This window comes from Pithys albifrons, chromosome 25, assembly GCF_047495875.1.
Source record: "Pithys albifrons albifrons isolate INPA30051 chromosome 25, PitAlb_v1, whole genome shotgun sequence".
Classification (NCBI taxonomy): domain Eukaryota; kingdom Metazoa; phylum Chordata; class Aves; order Passeriformes; family Thamnophilidae; genus Pithys; species Pithys albifrons.
Window position 1 is genome coordinate 2,635,183 of NC_092482.1, and position 18,418 is coordinate 2,653,600.

At 58.2% G+C, this 18,418-nt stretch overlaps 2 protein-coding genes and 1 long non-coding RNA gene across 6 annotated transcripts; 1 reads left to right on the forward strand and 2 right to left on the reverse strand.

Moving 5' to 3' along the window:
* Nucleotides 1-95: 95 nt before the first annotated feature.
* On the forward strand, nt 96-10,478 carry ABI3 (ABI family member 3). 3 transcript variants are annotated; one of them, XM_071577158.1, is made up of 9 exons: nt 100-202; nt 596-852; nt 1,817-1,984; nt 2,239-2,415; nt 3,248-3,330; nt 3,485-3,580; nt 3,931-4,175; nt 4,285-4,410; nt 4,604-10,478. In XM_071577158.1, the coding sequence occupies exons 2-9, from the start codon at nt 736-738 to the stop codon at nt 4,762-4,764; spliced, it is 1,173 nt and encodes a 390-aa protein (XP_071433259.1). In that variant the 5' UTR covers nt 100-202; nt 596-735; the 3' UTR covers nt 4,765-10,478. The 3 variants fall into 3 exon arrangements, with proteins under 3 accessions (XP_071433260.1, XP_071433259.1, XP_071433261.1); XM_071577159.1 differs by having other exon boundaries at nt 96-852; nt 4,321-4,410; XM_071577160.1 differs by lacking the exon at nt 100-202 and having other exon boundaries at nt 762-852; nt 1,752-1,984.
* Nucleotides 6,483-12,884, reverse strand: PHOSPHO1 (phosphoethanolamine/phosphocholine phosphatase 1). 2 transcript variants are annotated; one of them, XM_071577161.1, is made up of 3 exons: nt 12,783-12,884; nt 8,926-9,010; nt 6,483-7,407 (listed from the first exon to the last, which is right to left on the reverse strand). In XM_071577161.1, exons 2-3 carry the CDS (start codon nt 8,968-8,970, stop codon nt 6,646-6,648), a joined length of 807 nt encoding a protein of 268 aa, XP_071433262.1. In that variant the 5' UTR covers nt 8,971-9,010; nt 12,783-12,884; the 3' UTR covers nt 6,483-6,645. The 2 variants fall into 2 exon arrangements, with proteins under 2 accessions (XP_071433262.1, XP_071433263.1); XM_071577162.1 differs by having other exon boundaries at nt 8,926-9,154; nt 12,783-12,876.
* Nucleotides 12,885-15,229: 2,345 nt separating this feature from the next.
* On the reverse strand, nt 15,230-18,397 carry LOC139682831 (uncharacterized). The gene is made up of 3 exons (XR_011699678.1): nt 17,501-18,397; nt 16,616-17,396; nt 15,230-15,641 (listed from the first exon to the last, which is right to left on the reverse strand). It is a non-coding gene; the product is annotated as an uncharacterized lncRNA (long non-coding RNA).
* Between the last annotated feature and the right edge of the window lie 21 nt (nt 18,398-18,418).

An 18,418-nucleotide genomic window follows, 5' to 3' on the forward strand; every position in this document is an offset into this window, starting at 1 on the left:
GAGCCCAGGAGGCCTCAAGGAAGGTGGAGGAGGAGAGGGTGGAGGGGGATTTCCAAGCACTGGGGAAGTGGGAATTTCCTGCAGCCTCACCCGTGGGGGTGTGAAACGTCCTTAGCAAAGCACTGAGGAGGACACGCTGTCCCGGGCGAGGGAAGGACGGGCACCTCGTGGGGTCCCTTGGCACATCCCCGAGTGCCGCCAGGTCTGAGTGGCTGGGCAATGCTGTGTGGGATGCACAGAGGATTTTCCAGGGAGTGGGGCCTGGCAGTGGAAACAACTGCCCTTGGCTGTGCCCCTTCCCTGCCTGATAAAGGCAAAGGGAAGGAAACGTTCCTTGGATCCCTGGATGCGCCTGAGCCTGGCTCAGCCCCACCCTGTCAGGAGGGCAGCAGTGGCTCATGGATGGTGGGCACAGGTGGCAGAGATGGGGGTCGGGATCATTTTGGGTCGCTCCCCCCACCCTGCACGGGGGGTTGCCCCAAAACTCACATCCTTCACCGCTGCCATCCCTAGGGCAGACCCCTAAACCCATCCGTTGTGGGGCTGGAGCCACTCTGGCTTCCTTCCCCGCTGGCCCCGCACTGTTCCTTTGCAGGGCGGGCTCCCCGCCGGCGGGGTGTCCCTCGGGGGGACGGGGACACCGTGGCGCCCGCAGGCCCTGCGTCAGCACCGCCACGAGCTTCAAAACCCAGCGCCGAGGCAGGCGGGGAGGAAGTGGGAGCCGAGCCCGGCACCATGTCGGAGCTGGAGCAGCTGCAGCAGCGCGACATCCCCCAGGGCAGGCAGGTCCTGCGCGACCAGCACGGCAACCTGCACAGGGTGGCTGATTACTGTGAGAGCAACTACCTGCAGGTGAGGGGCATGGGGACAGCGCAGGGGGAGCTGCGGGTGATGCTGGGACTGCCCTGGAGGGATGGTGGTCCTGGAAGAGTGGCTCGTGGGTGATGGTGAAGCCTCTGCCCTCGGAGCTGGGGGCCTGAGCATCCCTCTTGGCTTCCACCACCATATGGCACTGTCTCTTTCATTCTCCTCCTGCCTCAGTTTCCTACAGCAGCTCTCACGGTGGGTTTGGGATGAAGGCAGAGTTCCCCAGGGATCTGGTGCCTCTGGGGGAGCCCTGGGAGAGGACCAGGGCCACCAACCCTCCCTGGGCTGTCCCCATGGCTTCAGAGGTAGAGCTGGGTGCCTGCACATGCAGAGCAAGCATGAGGCTGGAGCTCTGCTGCCATCCTCCTCCTCCCTGCCTGGTGCCCATGAAGGGAAGGGGGGCAGGAGCTTTTGGGATGTAATAGGGATAAAAAGGCTTGTTCTGGCCTTATTTGGTGGGTGGTGTCTGCTGGAGGGGTCTGTGTGTGCTTTGCCAAGCCTGTCTCTGGCCTTGCTGTCTCGAGCCAGACCCTGAGGCTGCTCCCAGGGGGTCGGACCCGCCTGAGCAGAACTGAAGGGGAAATGTGATGAACTATTTAGAGAACTGAGACACCATCCCCAGCAGAGCTGGTGGCTTGGCCAGGTGTCCCACATGTAGCCTCTGGTGGCACAGCCAGCTGTCCCCAGCGATGGCAGGAGGCTGATCCAGGCACTCTACTCCAGCCCCAGCCGGAACAGGAGCATCCCGGGGAGGCATCCTGGTGATTCCCTGGGGCTGGGGCTCACACCCGTGCTGGCTGTCCGGGTGTCCTGCCGGCAGGGCCGGAGGAAGTTTGATGCATTTGGAAAGCAGAAGCATCATCTCTGCCACCGTGTGACTCCAGCCTGGAGCATGGCAGTGCCATGTGGGGTGGGCTCGTCGTCTCCAGGCTGGGTTTCCCCCCTCCAGGCCAGCGACAAGCGGAAGGCGCTGGAGGAGACGATGGCACTGAGCACACAGTCCCTGGCCAGTGTCACCTACCAGGTCAGCAGCCTGGCCACGGCCTTCCTGAGGCTGCTGGACCTGCAGGCGGCCCAGCTGCACAAGGTGGAGGCCGACGTCACCTGCGTGGCCCAGGTGGGACCATCCTCTGGGAAAGGGGCTTGGAGGGGCTCTAGGAAAGGTGGTTTGGGCAGCTCCAAGGGGTTGAAGTCCTGCTGTCCCTGCAGGAGATGCTGAGCCAGCAGGTTCAGGCTCAGTCCTGATCCTCCACAGCATCTCTTCCCTTCCAGGCAAGGAGGCAGGGCTGGGAAGGGTGGTGGGACTTGGAGGGAGCAGCAGGAAGTGGGGAGAACCTGGGATGGATTGTTGGGACAGTGTCACCTCCACAGAGGGTGGACATCCACAAGGAGAAGGTTTCCCGCCGGGAGATCGGCTCATTGACCATCAGCAAGAGGTTCCCGTCCTGTCAGAAGATCGTGGCCCCCCCCAACCCCCCAACACTGGAGCCCTACTACAGGAAACCCCTCAACTTCAGCGTCCTGGACAACATTGGCCACGGCATAAAGGTCAGCCCGGGGCAGGAGGGGGTCCCACAGGGGTAGGGAGCTTGGGTGGGGGGCCCTGATGTCCTCAACACCACACTGAGAGCTGCACAGTGGGGCTCAAACCCCTCCTGGGTGGAGAATTCTGTCCATGCCCTGTAGCCCACCCTGGGACTCCTGCTGGGGCTCCCACCCTGGGGAGGGGGACACAGCCCAGTACAGAGGGGGAAACTGAGGCACACGGTGCTCAGCAAAGGCCACCTGGGCTGGGTGCTGAGCTGGGACACTCCCACACCCACAGCCCCTTTCCCAGCACCAGAAGGCACCCACAGGAGGGGGTTCAGCTGCTTTGCACCCCCATGGAGCCGTTCCCAGCTCCGGAAGGCGCCCACGGGAGGGTGTTCAGAGGCCTCTCCGACACGAGTCCCCAGCACAGGGGAAGTGGTGACACCGGGCCCGCAGTTCCCACGGTGGCTGGTGCCGCGTGGCCGCCTCCGCAGCACCGGCGCCTTCCGCTCGGCTGCTCCCATGGGGGGCCAGCAGAGACCTCAGAGGGCCAGCAGAAACCTTGGGGGGCCATCAGTGACCTCAAGGGCCAACAGCAGCCTCGGGGGGCCAGCAGCGGCCCTGGGGGGCCATCAGTGACCTCAAGGGCCAGCAGCAGCCTCGGGGGGCCAGCAGCAGCCTCGGGGGGCCAGCAGAGACCTCAAGGGGCCATCAGTGACCTCAAGGGCCAGCAGCAGCCTCGGGGGTCCAGCAGAAGCCTCGGGGGCTGCTCCCCATGGGGCAGTGAGTTTGTGGGCAGCTCATCCTCATCCCTCACCCATCACATCTCCGTGTCTCCCCGTGCCCACAGGACCACAGCACGCAGCTGTCCCGCACCGGCACGCTGGCTCGGAAGGGCACCAAGTCATCAGCACAGGCTGTGGGCACCATGGGGTGAGGATGGGTGTGGGCTTGGGGGGCACCCTGGGGTGAGGATGGGTGTGGGCTTGGGGGGCTTGGCCTTCTCATGTCACTGAGTGGTGACACAGCGTGGACTCGTGGGGTCCTGTCCCTGTGCTGAGCTGCCAGCTGGATGCTCTGCCCGCAGGAGGAGCACCCGTGTCCCCGAGCCCATCCAGCCGCCCGTGGTGCCCGAGGGCAAGCTCTCTGCAGCCTCTTCCACCTCCTCGCTGGCATCCATCAGGTACTGGTGCCGTGGGAGTGTTGGGAAGAGCTGGGAGAACCCCGGGCAGCCCCTGTCATGCTGCTGCTCAGGGCAGGGTCTGCTGCAAAGGGGTTTGGCTGGAAGAGTAAGGGGTTTGGGAGGTTTGCTCCCCTGGCAGTGCTTGTCTCTGGGGCAAAAACACCCTCTCACAGAGAGGGTCCCTGGTGGGGAAAATGAGGCACAGGGTGGGGAAATGGTTTGCACACAGATGCAGGATCTGCTGCCCCACAGCCAGGGGCACCTTGTCCTGGCATGGGGCCAAGTGTCTGTGCTCAGAGGGGGGGCCAGAGCCAGACCCCACCCTGACACTGCTGTTCCTCCACTCCCAGCTCCAGCGGCGCCCCAGCAGCTCCTGGGGAAGGAATCCCAGCACCGCCACCACTGCCCTCCCTGTCGGGACCACCCACACTGGCTCCATCCCCTCTGGAACCATCCCTGCCAGGGCCACCCCCACCGGGGCCACCCCCACCACCTGCAGCTGCCATCCCACCGCCCCCTCCTCTCCCTGGGAACCTTCTCCCGCCACCACCACCAGAGAACTTGGCTGTGCCCCCACCTGACCTCCTGCCCCCAGGTGAGTGCTTGGTGCTCTAGAAGGGTTGGGAGGACATAGGGAGGGGCTCTGTGGGACCCCTGTTTCCCCATGGGCCCTTCATCCCTTATCCACCTGGGGGGTTTTGCAGCCCTCGATGACCCTGAGGTGATGCCACCACCACCAGCTTTGCCTGACTTTGAGGACTTGGCCCCACCACCACCACCCACCGCTGTAGAGGAGCCTGCCTGGGCACCAGAGAACTACCTGGAGAAAGGTATGGTGGATCCCCAGATCCCCTGGACCTGTTTTGGTTAAACCCTTGCCCACAACTACAGCACTGAGAGCCCAGCTCTGCCTCACAGTGATGCTGAGCGATGTCATGGCTGTTCATGTCCCCCTTCCTGGTGACAGCCCGTCCTCTTTGGTGGCCTTGCTGGCCTCCATGTCCCCTCTCTTTCCCCCCACAGTGGTGGCCCTGTATCCCTACACACAGCAGAAGGACAACGAGCTCTCCTTCCAGCCCGGTGCCCTCCTCTTCGTCACACGCCGCTACTCGGATGGCTGGTGTGAGGGTGTCATGGGTGAGGAGGTGGGATTCTTCCCTGGGAATTACGTGGAGCCCTTCTGAGCACTGAGGGCAGGCAGCCCTTGCATCCCCCTCCCTGGATCGGCCACATCCCGCTCTCCTTGGGCCGTGCTTTGCTTTGGAATTGCAGCTTGGCACAGCTGGGAATTTGCACAGCTCAACCCAAGACATGCTGGCACTGCTGCACCCTGGCAGGACTCCATCCCTCTCTCCCACCTCCCTCCTTGGGGAGGTTCAGCACTGGGACACTGAGCCCTTTGGCCATGGAAACACAGCAGGCAGCACCTTGATCCTATGGGCTGATCCTGCTGGTGCTGCCAGAGGCTGGTCCTGCTGGTGCTCCCGGCCCCAGGAAGAGCAAGGGCAGCACAGGATCAAACCCCAAAACAGGAGACTGGGCTGGACACCCCCAGGGCTGAGGAGCAGAGCAGCTCCAGGAAAAACCTGCCTGCTGTCCCCACTGGCTTGAGCCATAGCAGGGATGATCCAGACCCCAACCCACAGGGATTCCCTGCTTGTACCCCGACCTTATCATCATTCCCCAAATTCCACCAGCCCAAGGAAGAGAAACAACATTTTGGTGACTCAGAGCTGTTTCACACCCAGGTTTATGTCCTGGATACAACCACCTTGTGTATCTGCAATATAGAGATCTCTATCTATATACATATATATGTATTTTTAATTCCATGGCTTTAAGTTCCACACAGTTGAACAGGGTCCAGAGGAGGAAGAACAGAGAGAAGGGAGTGAAATAGAGGAGGAACAACTCAGGGCTGCTTTGGTTATTTCCTTACTGCTGGGGTTTGCTGCCAGGGTTCCCAGGGTTTGGAGGAGTCACGAGCCACCCTCAGGGGCTGGTAAGGCTGTGGATAAATCCAGGAGAAGCCAACACCAGAGAGCAGCGGATCCTGGAGGTCCCCCCTGCAGAGTGCAATTAGAAGGGGTAATTAATACTGCAGTGGGGCAGGGGGCAGGTTTGGCCTCTGGGGACCTGTGGCCAGAAGTGCCACAGCACCACAAAACCTCCCTGGGGAGGTTTGGCACCTCTCCACCAGGTCAGGAGGGGAATTTTGCCCTCCCTGGGGTAACGGGGGGTCAGACGATCCAGCAAGCACAAGGACACGACTGGAAATGGCTCAGGGCAAGGAGGAACCTGTCAGGGACACGGGGACACTTCACCCTGGAAGCAGGAGCAGAGGATGGAAGTGGAAGGCAAGGACAGGTCCTCCTCCCTGCTGTGGTTCCTGTGCCCTGGCAGGGGGTGGGGATGGGCTAGAGAGTTTTACTCCAAGCTACCACCTTTCCAGAAGCTTTCCTGATCCTCATGGCATGATTTTTTCAGAGAATAAAGTCTCAAAGGACAATTAACCCCACCACAAGGCTCAGCAGCAGGGCCTGGAGCTGCCCAGCCTGGGTGGGATTTGCAAGGGCCAGGGAGCCCAGGCAGCAGGAATTTCCTGGATTAAATTCCCAGTGGGCTCACAAAGAGGGAAGGAGCCTTGAGCATCAGGCAGCTCCTCACATGGTGGGAGGTCACAGGGGCAGCAGAGGGGGGGGATGACAGGAGGAAGGATGTTCCCAGCCTGCAGGGAACTGGCTTCTGGTTTTTAAGGAATTCTCTCAAGAAGTCAAAAGGGAAAGAAAAATACTAACACAACCCAAAAAATCCCCATTGCTGTTGGCAAAGGCCCATGAGGGACCAGGTGTCCGAGCTGCCGAGACGGCTCCATCTCACCATGGCAGGGGAGGGAGAGGGACCTGGAGAAAGTGCTTTATTCACCGGGGAGGAAGGAGCTTGGAAAGGCAGGAAAACATCCCAGGAGTGGGGCTAAGCGAGCAGTGCAGGGGCACAGCGTGGGACCACCCTGGGCTTCTCTGTTCCCAGCCACTTGTCGGACATGAGTCCCTGCAGAGCCTCCCTCAACATTTCTTCTTGAGGAGCTCCTGCAGATACCGGGCGACCTCTGTGGCCGATTCCCACGGGACAACAGTGGCCTGGAAGGCTCCAGGTTGCTTCTTCTCCATCTCCTGGGTCATCCTGTGCATGGGGTAGCCCTTCCTTGGGAAAGCCACGTCTGCTGAAGTCAAAGTCACGGAAGGGCAGAAATCATTGGCGCCGTCTCCCACGTAGAAGACGCGCTCGAACTCCACCTCCTCCTGCGCCCTCTCCGCCAGGTACTCCGTGAGGATTTTGCGCTTGCACATGTTGGCTGGGCAGTCAAGGCACTTGTGGCTGTGGTAGGGCCCCAGGGTGAGGTAGCCCCTCTTGTCAAAGCTGGACGGGTTGCTGAAGATCTTGCGGAAGAGGGAGTGAACTCCGGCCGCCCGCAGCTTGGCCTCGATGCCGAACATGTTGGCGTCGGAGATGAGGATGATCTCAAAGAGCTCGTGGTTCTTGGAGAGGAACTGGAAGAGCTCGGGCATGCCGGGGGACAGCGGGATGTTCTCGTACACGGCCTTGAAGTCGCCCACCCGGACGCCCTGGTCGCCCAGGAAGGCCAGGACGCGCTGCATGTACTCGTTGTAGGAGCCCTCGTGGAGGCTCTGCCGTAGCGGCTCCGGCAGCGCCTGCCCCGGCGCCGCCCGCACCACCGAGTCGTCGCTGTTCTCATCCACGATGGTCTCGTCGAAGTCAAACACCAGCAGGTACCTGGGGGGCCGGGGGGTGGCCATGCCCACACCCTGCAGGAGGACAGCAAGGATGACACTTGGTTATCCATGGCACGTTGGTGATGGGGGTGACCCGTGGTGGTGGGGGTGACCCGTGGTGGTGGAGGTGACCCCTGGTGGTGGAGGTGACCCCTGGTGATGGTGGTGACCCCTGGTGATGGTGGCACCCCCTGGTGATGGTGGCGACCCCTGGTGGTGGGGGTGACCCCTGGTGGTGGGGGTGACCCCTGGTGATGGTGGCACCCCCTGGTGATGGTGGTGACCCCTGGTGGTGGGGGTGACCCCTGGTAATAGTAGTGACCCCTGGTGATGGTGGCACCCCCTGGTGATGGTGGTGACCCCTGGTGGTGGGGGTGACCCCTGGTAATAGTAGTGACCCCTGGTGATGGTGGCACCCCCTGGTGATGGTGGCACCCCCTGGTGATGGTGGTGACCCCTGGTAATGGTGGTGACCCCTGGTGGGGGGGGTGACCCCTGGTGATGGGGGTAACCCCTGGTAATAGTGGTGACCCCTGGTGATGGTGGCACCCCCTGGTGATGGTGGAAACCACTGGTGACAGTGCCACCCCCTAGTGATGGTGGCAACCCCTGGTGATGGTGGTAACCAGGAGGCTGCTGGACGATGCCCTGGGGCTACCCCGGCCCAGGATGATCAGCCCAGCGGGGCCTGGCGGGGGTTAATCCCTGCTGACATCCCTAAGGTGTTTATCCTGCCCAGAAAGGGATGGGTTTGTCACGGCTAATCCCAGCCCTGCAGTCAAGGAGGTCACTGTGTCGCACACAAGGGCTGTGGGGACAGAGCACCTCGGGGGTTTCATTGGATCGTGGAATTATTCGGGTTGGAAATGATCCCTGAGATCATCAAGTCCAACCATTAACCCAGCCCACCTCAGCCTTGTGCAGGGAGGGTCCTGGGCTGGGGGGTAACTCCCCAACCTGCTCCTGTTCCACCTCTGGGACAGGGATGTGTGGCCCTGCACATGGGATGAGTCTGGCTCTTCCCAACATTCTGCAGGTTGAGTTTTGCTCCAACACCCATCACAGTTTCCCCCCTGGGTTGGGCTCTGCAGCCACCCCAGTGAGAAGACCAGGGACAGGACCCAGGGAAGGGCTGGAACTGTGCTGGGGGGTTGGGATGGATCTCAGGACAAGGTTCTTCCCCCAGAGGGTGGTGGGCACAGCCCCAAGATTGCCAGAGCTCCAGGAGTGTCTGGAAAACACCCTCAGGAACAGGGTGGGATTGTGGGGGTGTCTGTGCAGGGCCAGGAGTTGGACTGGATGATCCCTGTGTGTCCCTCCCAACTCAGGACATTCCATGAGCTCAGAGCCACCTCCTGCCCTGCTCTAACCCCAAATTAACCCACTTTGCCCACTGGGGCAAAGCTGGTGCCCCCCAGCCCGTCCTCCCCGAGCCCCCCCTGCCCCCTGTCCCTCCTCCAGCTGCTCTAGGCTGGAGCTTTGCAGGATTGGGACCCCATTCCTGCTCTCCCGGAGAGAAGAGGGGCCCAGGCAGGTGACAGTGGCACTGACCTTAAACAGGCATGGCAGCCCCACGCCCTGGCAGCACCTTCTCATGGTGGTGGGACCATCCCTGGGCGCCAGCGGGGGCTGAGGGCTGCAAACCACAAAAACAGCGAGGCTGGTTAATCATTCGGCTTTTCCCTGGAATGTGGGTTTTCCCTGGATGCCCCCTTCAGGCTCCAAGCAGCACAGCACAGCCAGCTCCGTGTCCTGCAGCAACCCCCGAGCAGCTCAGGACCTTTTGTACCAGGATGGAGGAATTAAGGGAGTCTCCGGAGAGCAGCCAGAGCCTGTTTAATGCCTCTGATCCCTCCTAATTCCCGCGGGGCGCACGTGAAGGCAGCCAGTGGAGCAGCAAAAAAAACCCCGGCAACACATGCCCTGCTCCCAAATTACCCTGATTTTCTTCCAGTGTAATTAGTTCGGGGTGTTCCTTTTGATGGAGCAATTACCCTGGAATGACACCCGGGCAGCTCCGGGAGGATGTGTCAGAATTCCATCCCCGGAATTCCATCCCCGGAATTCTGCCGACCTCTTGTGATCCACAGCGATGGGAAACCCTCCAAAAACTCGCCTCGTGGCCGAAGCTGGAAATTCCTCCTGGAAATTCAGGAATAATGACAGGCTGGGACACTTTAAACTGGGCACCAGTGGCTTGGCTTAGCTGGGAGGATTCCAGTGATTTGTCATCAGCACGAACGGAAAAGTTCTGCAGCTGAAGGTGATTTGTGGGGGATTTGGCTGGATTGAAGCCCAACATCCAACTATTCTGGGCACAAACACCATTCATGACTCTGCTGAAATATAAACCTCAACTCTGGCAAAAGGAAAGGGGTGCCCAAAGTGCACCCTGGGCTTGGCATCGGGTAAAAGCCACTTTTTGTGACCAAACACTGGTTATTTCTTTGCAAAAATATCCATCAGAGCTTGATGTTTGTTTAAAGACTTTGGTTGAAGCCAAATAATGCCAGGCTGGGAGTGGAATCAGCCACTGTGGTTTTCAGGGCCAAAAGAAGACAGACAGGAAAAAAAAAAAGGATTAAACATGGAAGAGGAATTGTAATTTTAGTCACTGTGTTCTAAAGAGCTGCCAGTGGGAAAATAATTTAGGGCTGAGCCTTAAGGAGACTTTGAAGGGAAGGGAAAGAGCCCTGGAATGGCTGGGGAATGCTGGGGACACTGGGACAGGGGCAGTGTGGACATGGGGAGCAAATCCAACCCCCCAAAAAAGCTCTTCTGGGCCCAAGGGTTTGGATTTTGTGAAGTGGAAGAAGCTCAGAGCACAGAGCTTGGATTTGGGGCAGGTGAGGTCAAACAGAGCCCCAGACTGTGCAATCCAGTCCCCTCTCCTGGATATTTGTCATGGAATCCAAATCCAGCCAAGAGCTGGGACCAGGATGAGGTGGGAATGTCACGGATCTGACATTCATTTACCCTCCAAGCAGCTCTTCCCGCCTCCCTGGCATCACTTTGGGCACCAGTAGCCCCAGCTGGGAGAACTCCAGCTGTTCCCAGGAGCTGGAAACCAAAACCTGCTGCAGTCTGAGCTCCCTGTCCCAGTCTCCCCACACTCCACCACCCAGAGAGGCTGCTGGGCTGTTTTCTTTGGAATTTCTAAGGAAAACCATAAGCTGGGCCAGTTCCAGCCCCATCTGCCCTCGGGAGGTCGGAGCATCCCTGTGGTGCTGCTGCAGGAGCTGCTGCTGCTCCCAGGCGGCCCCAAAACTGGGATTAATTGTGTCAAAATGTGCATTAGAATCAGAGCCAACGTTATTTAGGGAATAAAGGTCCTGGCTGGGATTTCCTGCTGCTGCCTGGGAGGGCTGGGGGCCAAAAATCCAAGTCACTGCTGTTTTCCCCTTGGGATAGAGAACTGGGAGAGCCCAGTGCAGGAATGACTCAATAATCCAGTGATTATTGACAGGCTGAGCTGTGGGGTCTGCAGTTCCCTCCTCCACCCTGATCCTGCTCCCACAGGAGGGGAGGGATTGGAAAAGAATCTCTAGGAAATGTCCCAGAGCCCAATTTTGCCCTGTTAAATCCAGGCAGGAGCTGGGGATGCCCATGGACACCCCACTGGGGTGTGGGATGGAGCAGCCCTGGAGGGGTGAAATCCCAGCAGGAACGAGTCCCTGCTCCCTATTTCTGCCCTGGGATGACTCCCCTGGGAGTGTGTCCATCCACACTCCACAAAAAAGGGGCTCCCTTGGAAAGAAAAGCCAAGGAAAACACCAACATTTCCCCCCAAAGCTCAGCCTGAGTGTTGGGACAGAAAATACATCAGATATTTGATCACATCAGACATAAAGGGTTAAACAACCTGAACTTGGGACGAGGGTCAAAACATTCCTGGGAAGGTGCTGAGCTGCTGGGAATAATTCCCCAAAATCCCCCAAATCCTGATTTCTTCCCCTCCAGCCATTCCTGGGATCCCTTTGCCCTGAAGAGCCCGAGGAAGGAAAGGCTGGAGCACCATTCCCGGTGGTCCAGCATTCCCAGGCACCCCAGGGATGGGGATGAGCCCTCAGACCTGGAAATCCAGGGGAATGGGGGATGTTCCCGACGGGAGGTGCCGGTTTCAGCCCTGGCACACTCAGCTCGTGTCTGGTTTGGGCATTTTTAACCTCAGCGATGGGTTTGGGGGGTTTAATTTTAATCCCAAACTCCACCCCCAGGGCACAATCCCTGGCACACCAAGAGGGCAGAGTTTGCTCCTCCAAAGGAAGGGGAAAACCTCCCTCTCTGGCACCATCGGGATCAGGACACGATTCCACCACTCCTGGAATAAACCCTGACCTGCTCCCACCCCCGAAAGAGGAGAAAATGAGGAAAGGGGGAAGAAATCCCTGGAGAAGGAAGAAATCCTCTCCTGGAGCTCCAGAGCATCCCCCCGAATTCCCGGGAATGGCGATGGGAAGACCTTTCCCACCCGGTCTCCTCGGGTCACGGCGATGGATGTTCCCGTTCTCCCGGTGTTTATTTTTCCTGTCGGGAACCCGCGGCGTTCCCGCAGCCCGAGGGCTCCGCTGCGGCCAAAAAAAAACCCGAACAACCAACCCCAAAGCGGCGGGTTTGGCCCCAGAACGCGCCCGTTGGCGGGGCCGGGGTCGGTTTGGGGGATCCAGCCCCGGATTCGGGATCGAAGCCCCCATCCCAGATCCAACCCCGCATCCAAGATCCAACTCCGCATCCAGGATCCAACCCCGCATCTAACCCCGCATCCAGGATCCAGCTCTGCATCCAGCCCCGGGTCCCACATCCAGCCCCGCATCCAGCCAGGGATCTGGGATCCAATTCCGCATCCAGCCCCGCATCCAGCCCTGGATCCAGCCAGGGATCCGGGATCCAACTCCGCATCCAGCCCTGGATCCAATCCCGCATCCAGGATCCAGCCCTGCATCCAGCCTCGGGTCCCGCATCCAGGATCCAATTCCGCATCCAGCCCCGGATCCAACCCCGCATCCCGCCTCCAGCCCCGCATCCAGCCCGGTGCCACCGGGACGGCTCCGGTGCCGCTGCCGGCTCTGCCCGGGTCGCTCCGCGGGTCCCCCCGGTCCGTGCCGGGGTTGCCTCATGGAGAATCCCCCGGGACCGGCACAGACACCGCGGTGTCCGCAGGGTCTCACCGGGTGGGGACCCCCCGGTACCGGCACCACCAGCGGGGTCCTACGGGCTCACCCCCGCCGGTACCGGCACCACCCGCCCCAATTCCCCCCCGGACTCACCCCCCGGTACCGGCACCGGTACCGGCACCACCCGCCGCGCTGCGCGCGGGTCCCACCGGCTGCGCGCGCCCCGGTACCGGCACCGAGCCCCGGCGCACCGCTCGGGTCGGCACCTCCCGGTACCACCCGACGCCTCCTTACCGGGCCGGGAGCGCGCCCGGTGCTGCTGCGTGACCCGCTGGCGGCGCCGGTGCCGCCGCTGCCGCGGGAGCGGCCCCTTTAAGGCGACGCCACCGGCGCCGCGCGGAGCCGCCGCAGTGCATGACGTCACCGCCCGCGCAGCCAATGGCGGAGTCGCCTGCGCGCCGCGGAGGGGCGGGGCCCGCGGAGGCCACGCCCCTTTCCCGAGGGGCGGGGGGAGCGGCTCCGCGCAGGTCCCTCCGCGCTGCCCCGAGTTGCCAAATCGGGAAAAAAACCCCCAAATTCCCGTTTTCCTCTCGCCCCCTCCAACCGCGGCCCCTTCAGCGCGTCGCTTTGCCAGGATTTTACCCCAAACCAACGAACGCAGGGAGGGATTTTTGCGGGATTTCGCCCCAAAGCGCAGGGAGGAGTTGGGGCTTGGAGAAAAACGCGTGAATTGTCCCCAAAATCCCCCCCGGGTGGTTGGGGGGGGGGTTGGGACCTCCCGCACTCCGAGGACACCGAGCCCAGGCTGGGCGCGGCTCGGCTAATTTTGGCAGCGCCAATTACAGGGTGGCTCTGCCAGGGCTGTGTCCGCACCCCAAAATACCCAAAACCAACCAAAACGCCCCAAAAAAGCACCGCCCGGGGCGGTATCGCCGCGGCCGCAGCAGCCCCGGAGGCGCCGCCGATAAAACCCGGCGGAGGGAGCGGCTCAACCCCCCGGGCAGGGCAGGAGCTCGTCAGGGCTTGGGGTTTGTGCCGCTCCGTAATTAAAAGCGTCCCGGAATGAAGGGCAGGGCCAGGACTCCAACCCGCGGGGCTCGGGATGCCCCGGAGGTGCCACGTTGTGCCGGACCTGAAGCTCCGGAATTGTCCTCGGGTTTGGCAAAATTCTGTCCTGGAGCAGAGCTGGAACTTTGGGAACATCCCTTTTTTCCTGAGCCACCGGGAAAGAGGAATATTGGATTATTTTTAGGGACTATCCCTTTTTCCAAAGCCACCAGGAAAGAGGAGTATTGGATTATTTTTAGGGACCACCCCTTGTTTCCTGAGCCTCTGGAAAGAGGAATATTGGATTATTTTTAGGGACTATCCCTTTTTCCAAAGCCTCTGGAAAAGAGGAATGTTGGATTATTTTTAGGGACTATCCCTTGTTTCCTGAGCCTCTGGAAAAAGGAATATTGGATTATTTTTAGGGACCATCCCTTGTTTCCTGAGCCTATGGAAAAAGGAATATTGGATTATTTTTATCAGCTGTTGAGTCTGGGACATCCCAATCTTTGATGTTCCCTGGGCTTTGCAATTCCCCCCCTTGGGAGCTCCACCAGCTCCAAAGGGGGAGTGGGAGACTCCAAAGGGGGAGTGGGAGACTCCAAAGGGGGAATGGGAGACTCCAAAGGGCGAGTGGGAGACTCCAAAGGGCGAGTGGGAGACTCCAAAGGGCGAGTGGGAGACTCCAAAGGGCAGGTGGGAGACTCCAAAGGGCAGGTGGGAGACTCCAAAGGGCAGGTGGGAGACTCCAAAGGCGGAGTGGGAGACTCCAAAGGGCAGGTGGGAGACTCCAAAGGGCGAGTGGGAGACTCCAAAGGGCAGGTGGGAGACTCCAAAGGGCAGGTGGGAGACTCCAAAGGCGGAGTGGGAGACTCCAAAGGGCAGGTGGGAGACTCCAAAGGGCAGGTGGGAGACTCCAAAGGGCAGGTGGGAGACTCCAAAGGGGGAGTGGGAGACTCCAAAGGGGGAGTGGGAGACTCCAAAGGGCAGGTGGGAGACTCCAAAGGGCAGGTGGGAGACTCCAAAGGGGGAGTGGGAGACTCCAAAGGGCAGGTGGGAGACTCCAAAGGCAAGTGGGAGACTCCAAAGGGCGAGTGGGAGACTCCAAAGGGCGAGTGGGAGACTCCAAAGGGCAGGTGGGAGACTCCAAAGGGGGAGTGGGAGACTCCAAAGGGCGAGTGGGAGACTCCAAAGGGGGAGTGGGAGACTCCAAAGGGCGAGTGGGAGACTCCAAAGGGCGAGTGGGAGACTCCAAAGGGCAGGTGGGAGACTCCAAAGGGCGAGTGGGAGACTCCAAAGGGCGAGTGGGAGACTCCAAAGGGCGAGTGGGAGACTCCAAAGGGCGAGTGGGAGACTCCAAAGGGCAGGTGGGAGACTCCAAAGGGCAAGCTCTGCCTCCTTCCCAGGGAAAGGCAAAAGATGATCCCAGCCCAGCCCAGGATCCCGGGGATTTTCCACTGGGAGCAGGCGAGGGCAGTGCCCTGGATAAATAAACCCATCACATCAAGTCTTTCCAACACGTGGATTCCCCACAATGGGTGGAACATCCTCGTGCTCTGAGTTTGTCCTGGGATGTCACCAAGAGTTTGTTGCATCAGCCCCAGGGCCACGTTGCTGCCTCTGCCTGTCCTGTCCCTCCCTTGGCTGCTTTTCCAGACTAAAGAATCCCAAAGTTTGGATAAGAGCAGCTCAGGAGCTCTGTCTGTGTCAGACCTCCTGGCTCTGAAAGTGGAATTTTGGGGGAGTTCTGAACTGACCTTCCCATTCCACCAAGGGGAGCTGATCCCTCCAGCTCAGTTTTCCAGGCACGTGGATAAGGAAATTCCAACTGCAGCCACTCCTGTCCTGCCTCCACACAAACAACTCCAACAAACAGGATTTCTTTCACAGCAAAACATTTTTGGTGCCTGAGGAATATTTAGATGATCAATATCAGGGAAAACCCCTCGAGGACTAACAAGGAAGAGCAAACTCTGTTATTCCATGTACCACGTGGGATGAAATTCCTGGGAATTTATTCTCCCCCAGGGCACTTGGCAAAGGTGGTGGGAGCTGAGTTGTCCCCAAACTTCTCCTGTGGACACGGGATCCAGTTGGAATTTCATGCTAAAAGGCACGAGAGGAAATCAGGAAATCACAGCCCAGCAGGAGCCAGAGGATTTCATACAAAATCATGGAATGGTTTGGGTTGGAAGAACCTTAAAGCTCATCCAGTTCCACATGGGCAGGGACACCTTTTCCACCAGCCCAGGGTGCTCCAAGCCCCATCCAACCAAATTCTGCTCTGTGAGGGTGGAATTCCCAGAGAAGCTGTGGCTGCCCCAGCCCTGGGAGTGTCCCAGGCCAGGCTGGACAGGGCTTGGAGCACCCTGGGCTGGTGGGAGGTGTCCCTGCCCATGGCAGGGGTGGGATCCTTAAGTTTCCTTCCATCCCAAACCATTCTGGAATCCTGTGATTCCATGGAGTTGGAGGATGTTCTAGGCTGGGTTTAGAGCCAGAGACCTCAGAGCCTCTTCCAGTGCCCAAAGGGGCTCCAGGAGAGCTGGAGAGGGACAAGGGATGGAGGGACAGGACACAGGGAATGGGTTCCCACTGCCAGAGGGCAGGGACAGGTGGGATATTGGGAAGAAATTCCTGGCTGGGAGGGTGGGCAGGCCCTGGCACAGGTGCCCAGAGGAGCTGTGGCTGCCCCAGCCCTGGGAGTGTCCAAGGCCAGGCTGGACAGGGCTTGGAGCACCCTGGGCTGGTGGGAGGTGTCCCTGCCCATGGGATGATCCTTAAGGTCCCTTCCCACCCAAACCTCCCCTGGATTCTGCAGCTGGCAGGGAATTCCAGCCAAGCTGCACACCGGGAATGTTTTCCAGCCCGGGGAGCTCCTCCACATGTGGATTAGGATGAGCTCCACTGCCACCTCCTGGCTCAGCCTCCCCAAAAGGTTCTTCTCCCGCAGCTCCAGCCCCTCCTGCTCCCAAAGGATTTGATTCCAAGGATTTCTGTGCAGGGTGGGAACAGCCCCGAGCTGGGACAGCAGCACAGCAAAGGTTCCAGCAGCCAAAATCCATCCAAACCACTGAACTCACCTGTTGGGACCCTCTGCTGTTATTCCTGGGCTTCTGTGGATTATGGAATCAGGGAAAACACACATTCCAAAGGGAGGAAAGGAAAATCCACGAGTGGCATAAAAAATCCTGGTGGTTTCTGGGAGCAACAAAAAGCTTCACCTTTCACAGAGCACGAGAAAACATTTCAGGCCAAGTGGGAATTTTCCTATGGAATAACAACTCTTAAAATTCCTAAATATTTGATTTCTGAAGGCAAAGGGGCACAAACTGCACCTGTGGGTGCCACACTCCCAATTTCCCCGGTGATGAATGGCTGGGAATCCTTTTCCATCACAAACCTGTGACTGGAATGGACAGTCCAACAGGTCCTTCCCAAGGCTTTGGATCCCTCTGGCCCTTGGGAAGTGGCTCATGGTGCAGCTCATCCCAAATCCAGGCTGGGGCATTTCCCTGCCTGCACCTTCCCCCCAGGAATCCATCCCAGGCTTGCACAAGGCTCATGTTGGAGGCGCTGGGAGACCTTTGGACGGGGAATGTCATGGAATGCTCAGCTGGAATGTGATCCCTCCGTGCCTGGGCTGTCCTTTTCCAGGCTGAACTCACTGGAGGTGTCATTTTTCTGGAGCTCTGCAGTGAAACTCCGTCCACGCCGACCCCGCCGGGAACGCGCCGTGCCAGGGGCAGATTCCCAAGGGATGGGCTCTGCATTCCCGGTTTTTGTGGCTTCAGCACAACCCCAGAGAGGTGCCTGGTTCTCATCTCCTTCACTGGAATGTTTGCTGTGCACTGACTGAGGAACCTGAGGGAGGAAATGAGGCAGAAAAGGTGAAAAGAAGTGCCAAGGGAAGGGACGATCCTGCCTGGATCGGGAATAACCTGGATTTGTGACTCACAATTCCTTACCCAATTCCAGGCACTTCCCTCAGTTCCACACCTGCAGAATAAGGAGATTTACTGAATTTATCCCAGGAACCACCACTGGGAACTCTCCCATAGGGAGCTCTTTCCAACAGCTCCTTCCCAAGGAACTTCCCTGTTCCATCCCAGTTTTCCTGGGAATTCAGGCGGGGGCTGAGCTCAAAGTGTCCCCTGGCCCTGGATTGTCATTCCCAGGCTGAGCTGGAACAGCCCAAAGGGAAAATTCCCAAATTTAGGGCTGGAAATGGGGCAGTTTTTGGGCCAAGCACCCCTTTGGTCACTCCAACAAGCAGCAAATCCCATCAAAGCAACAATTTCAGAGCCTCTCTGGTGTTATTATTTATTTCTTATTCAAGTTTTAGTTCTTTTTTCTTATTTATTCCATTCTTACTCTTATTTCTTATTAAATTCTTATTTAATTTATCCAATTCCTATTCAATTCTTAGTAATTTCTCATTCAATTCTTACTCTTTTTTCTTGAATTCTTATTCTTAATTCTTATTTTTATTCAGTTTTTTTCTTACTCTTATTTCTTATTATTTATAACTATTATTTCTTACTCTTAACTTATTCAATTATTTTATTTCTTATTCAATTCTTACTCATTTCTTGAATTCTTATTCTTAATTCTTATTATTTATTCAGTTCTTTTTATCTTATTTAATTCTTATTTCTTATTATTTAAACTATTATTTCATACTCTTATTAACTTATTCAATTCTCTTCTTTCTTATTCAATTCTTACTCTTATTTCTTATTAAATTCTTATTAAATTCTTATTCTTACTCCTGTTTCTTATTAAATTCTTATTCTTATTTAATTCTTATTAAATTCTTATTAAATTCTTATTCAATTCTTACTCTAATTCTTACTCATTTCTTATTAAATTCTTATTCTTACTCT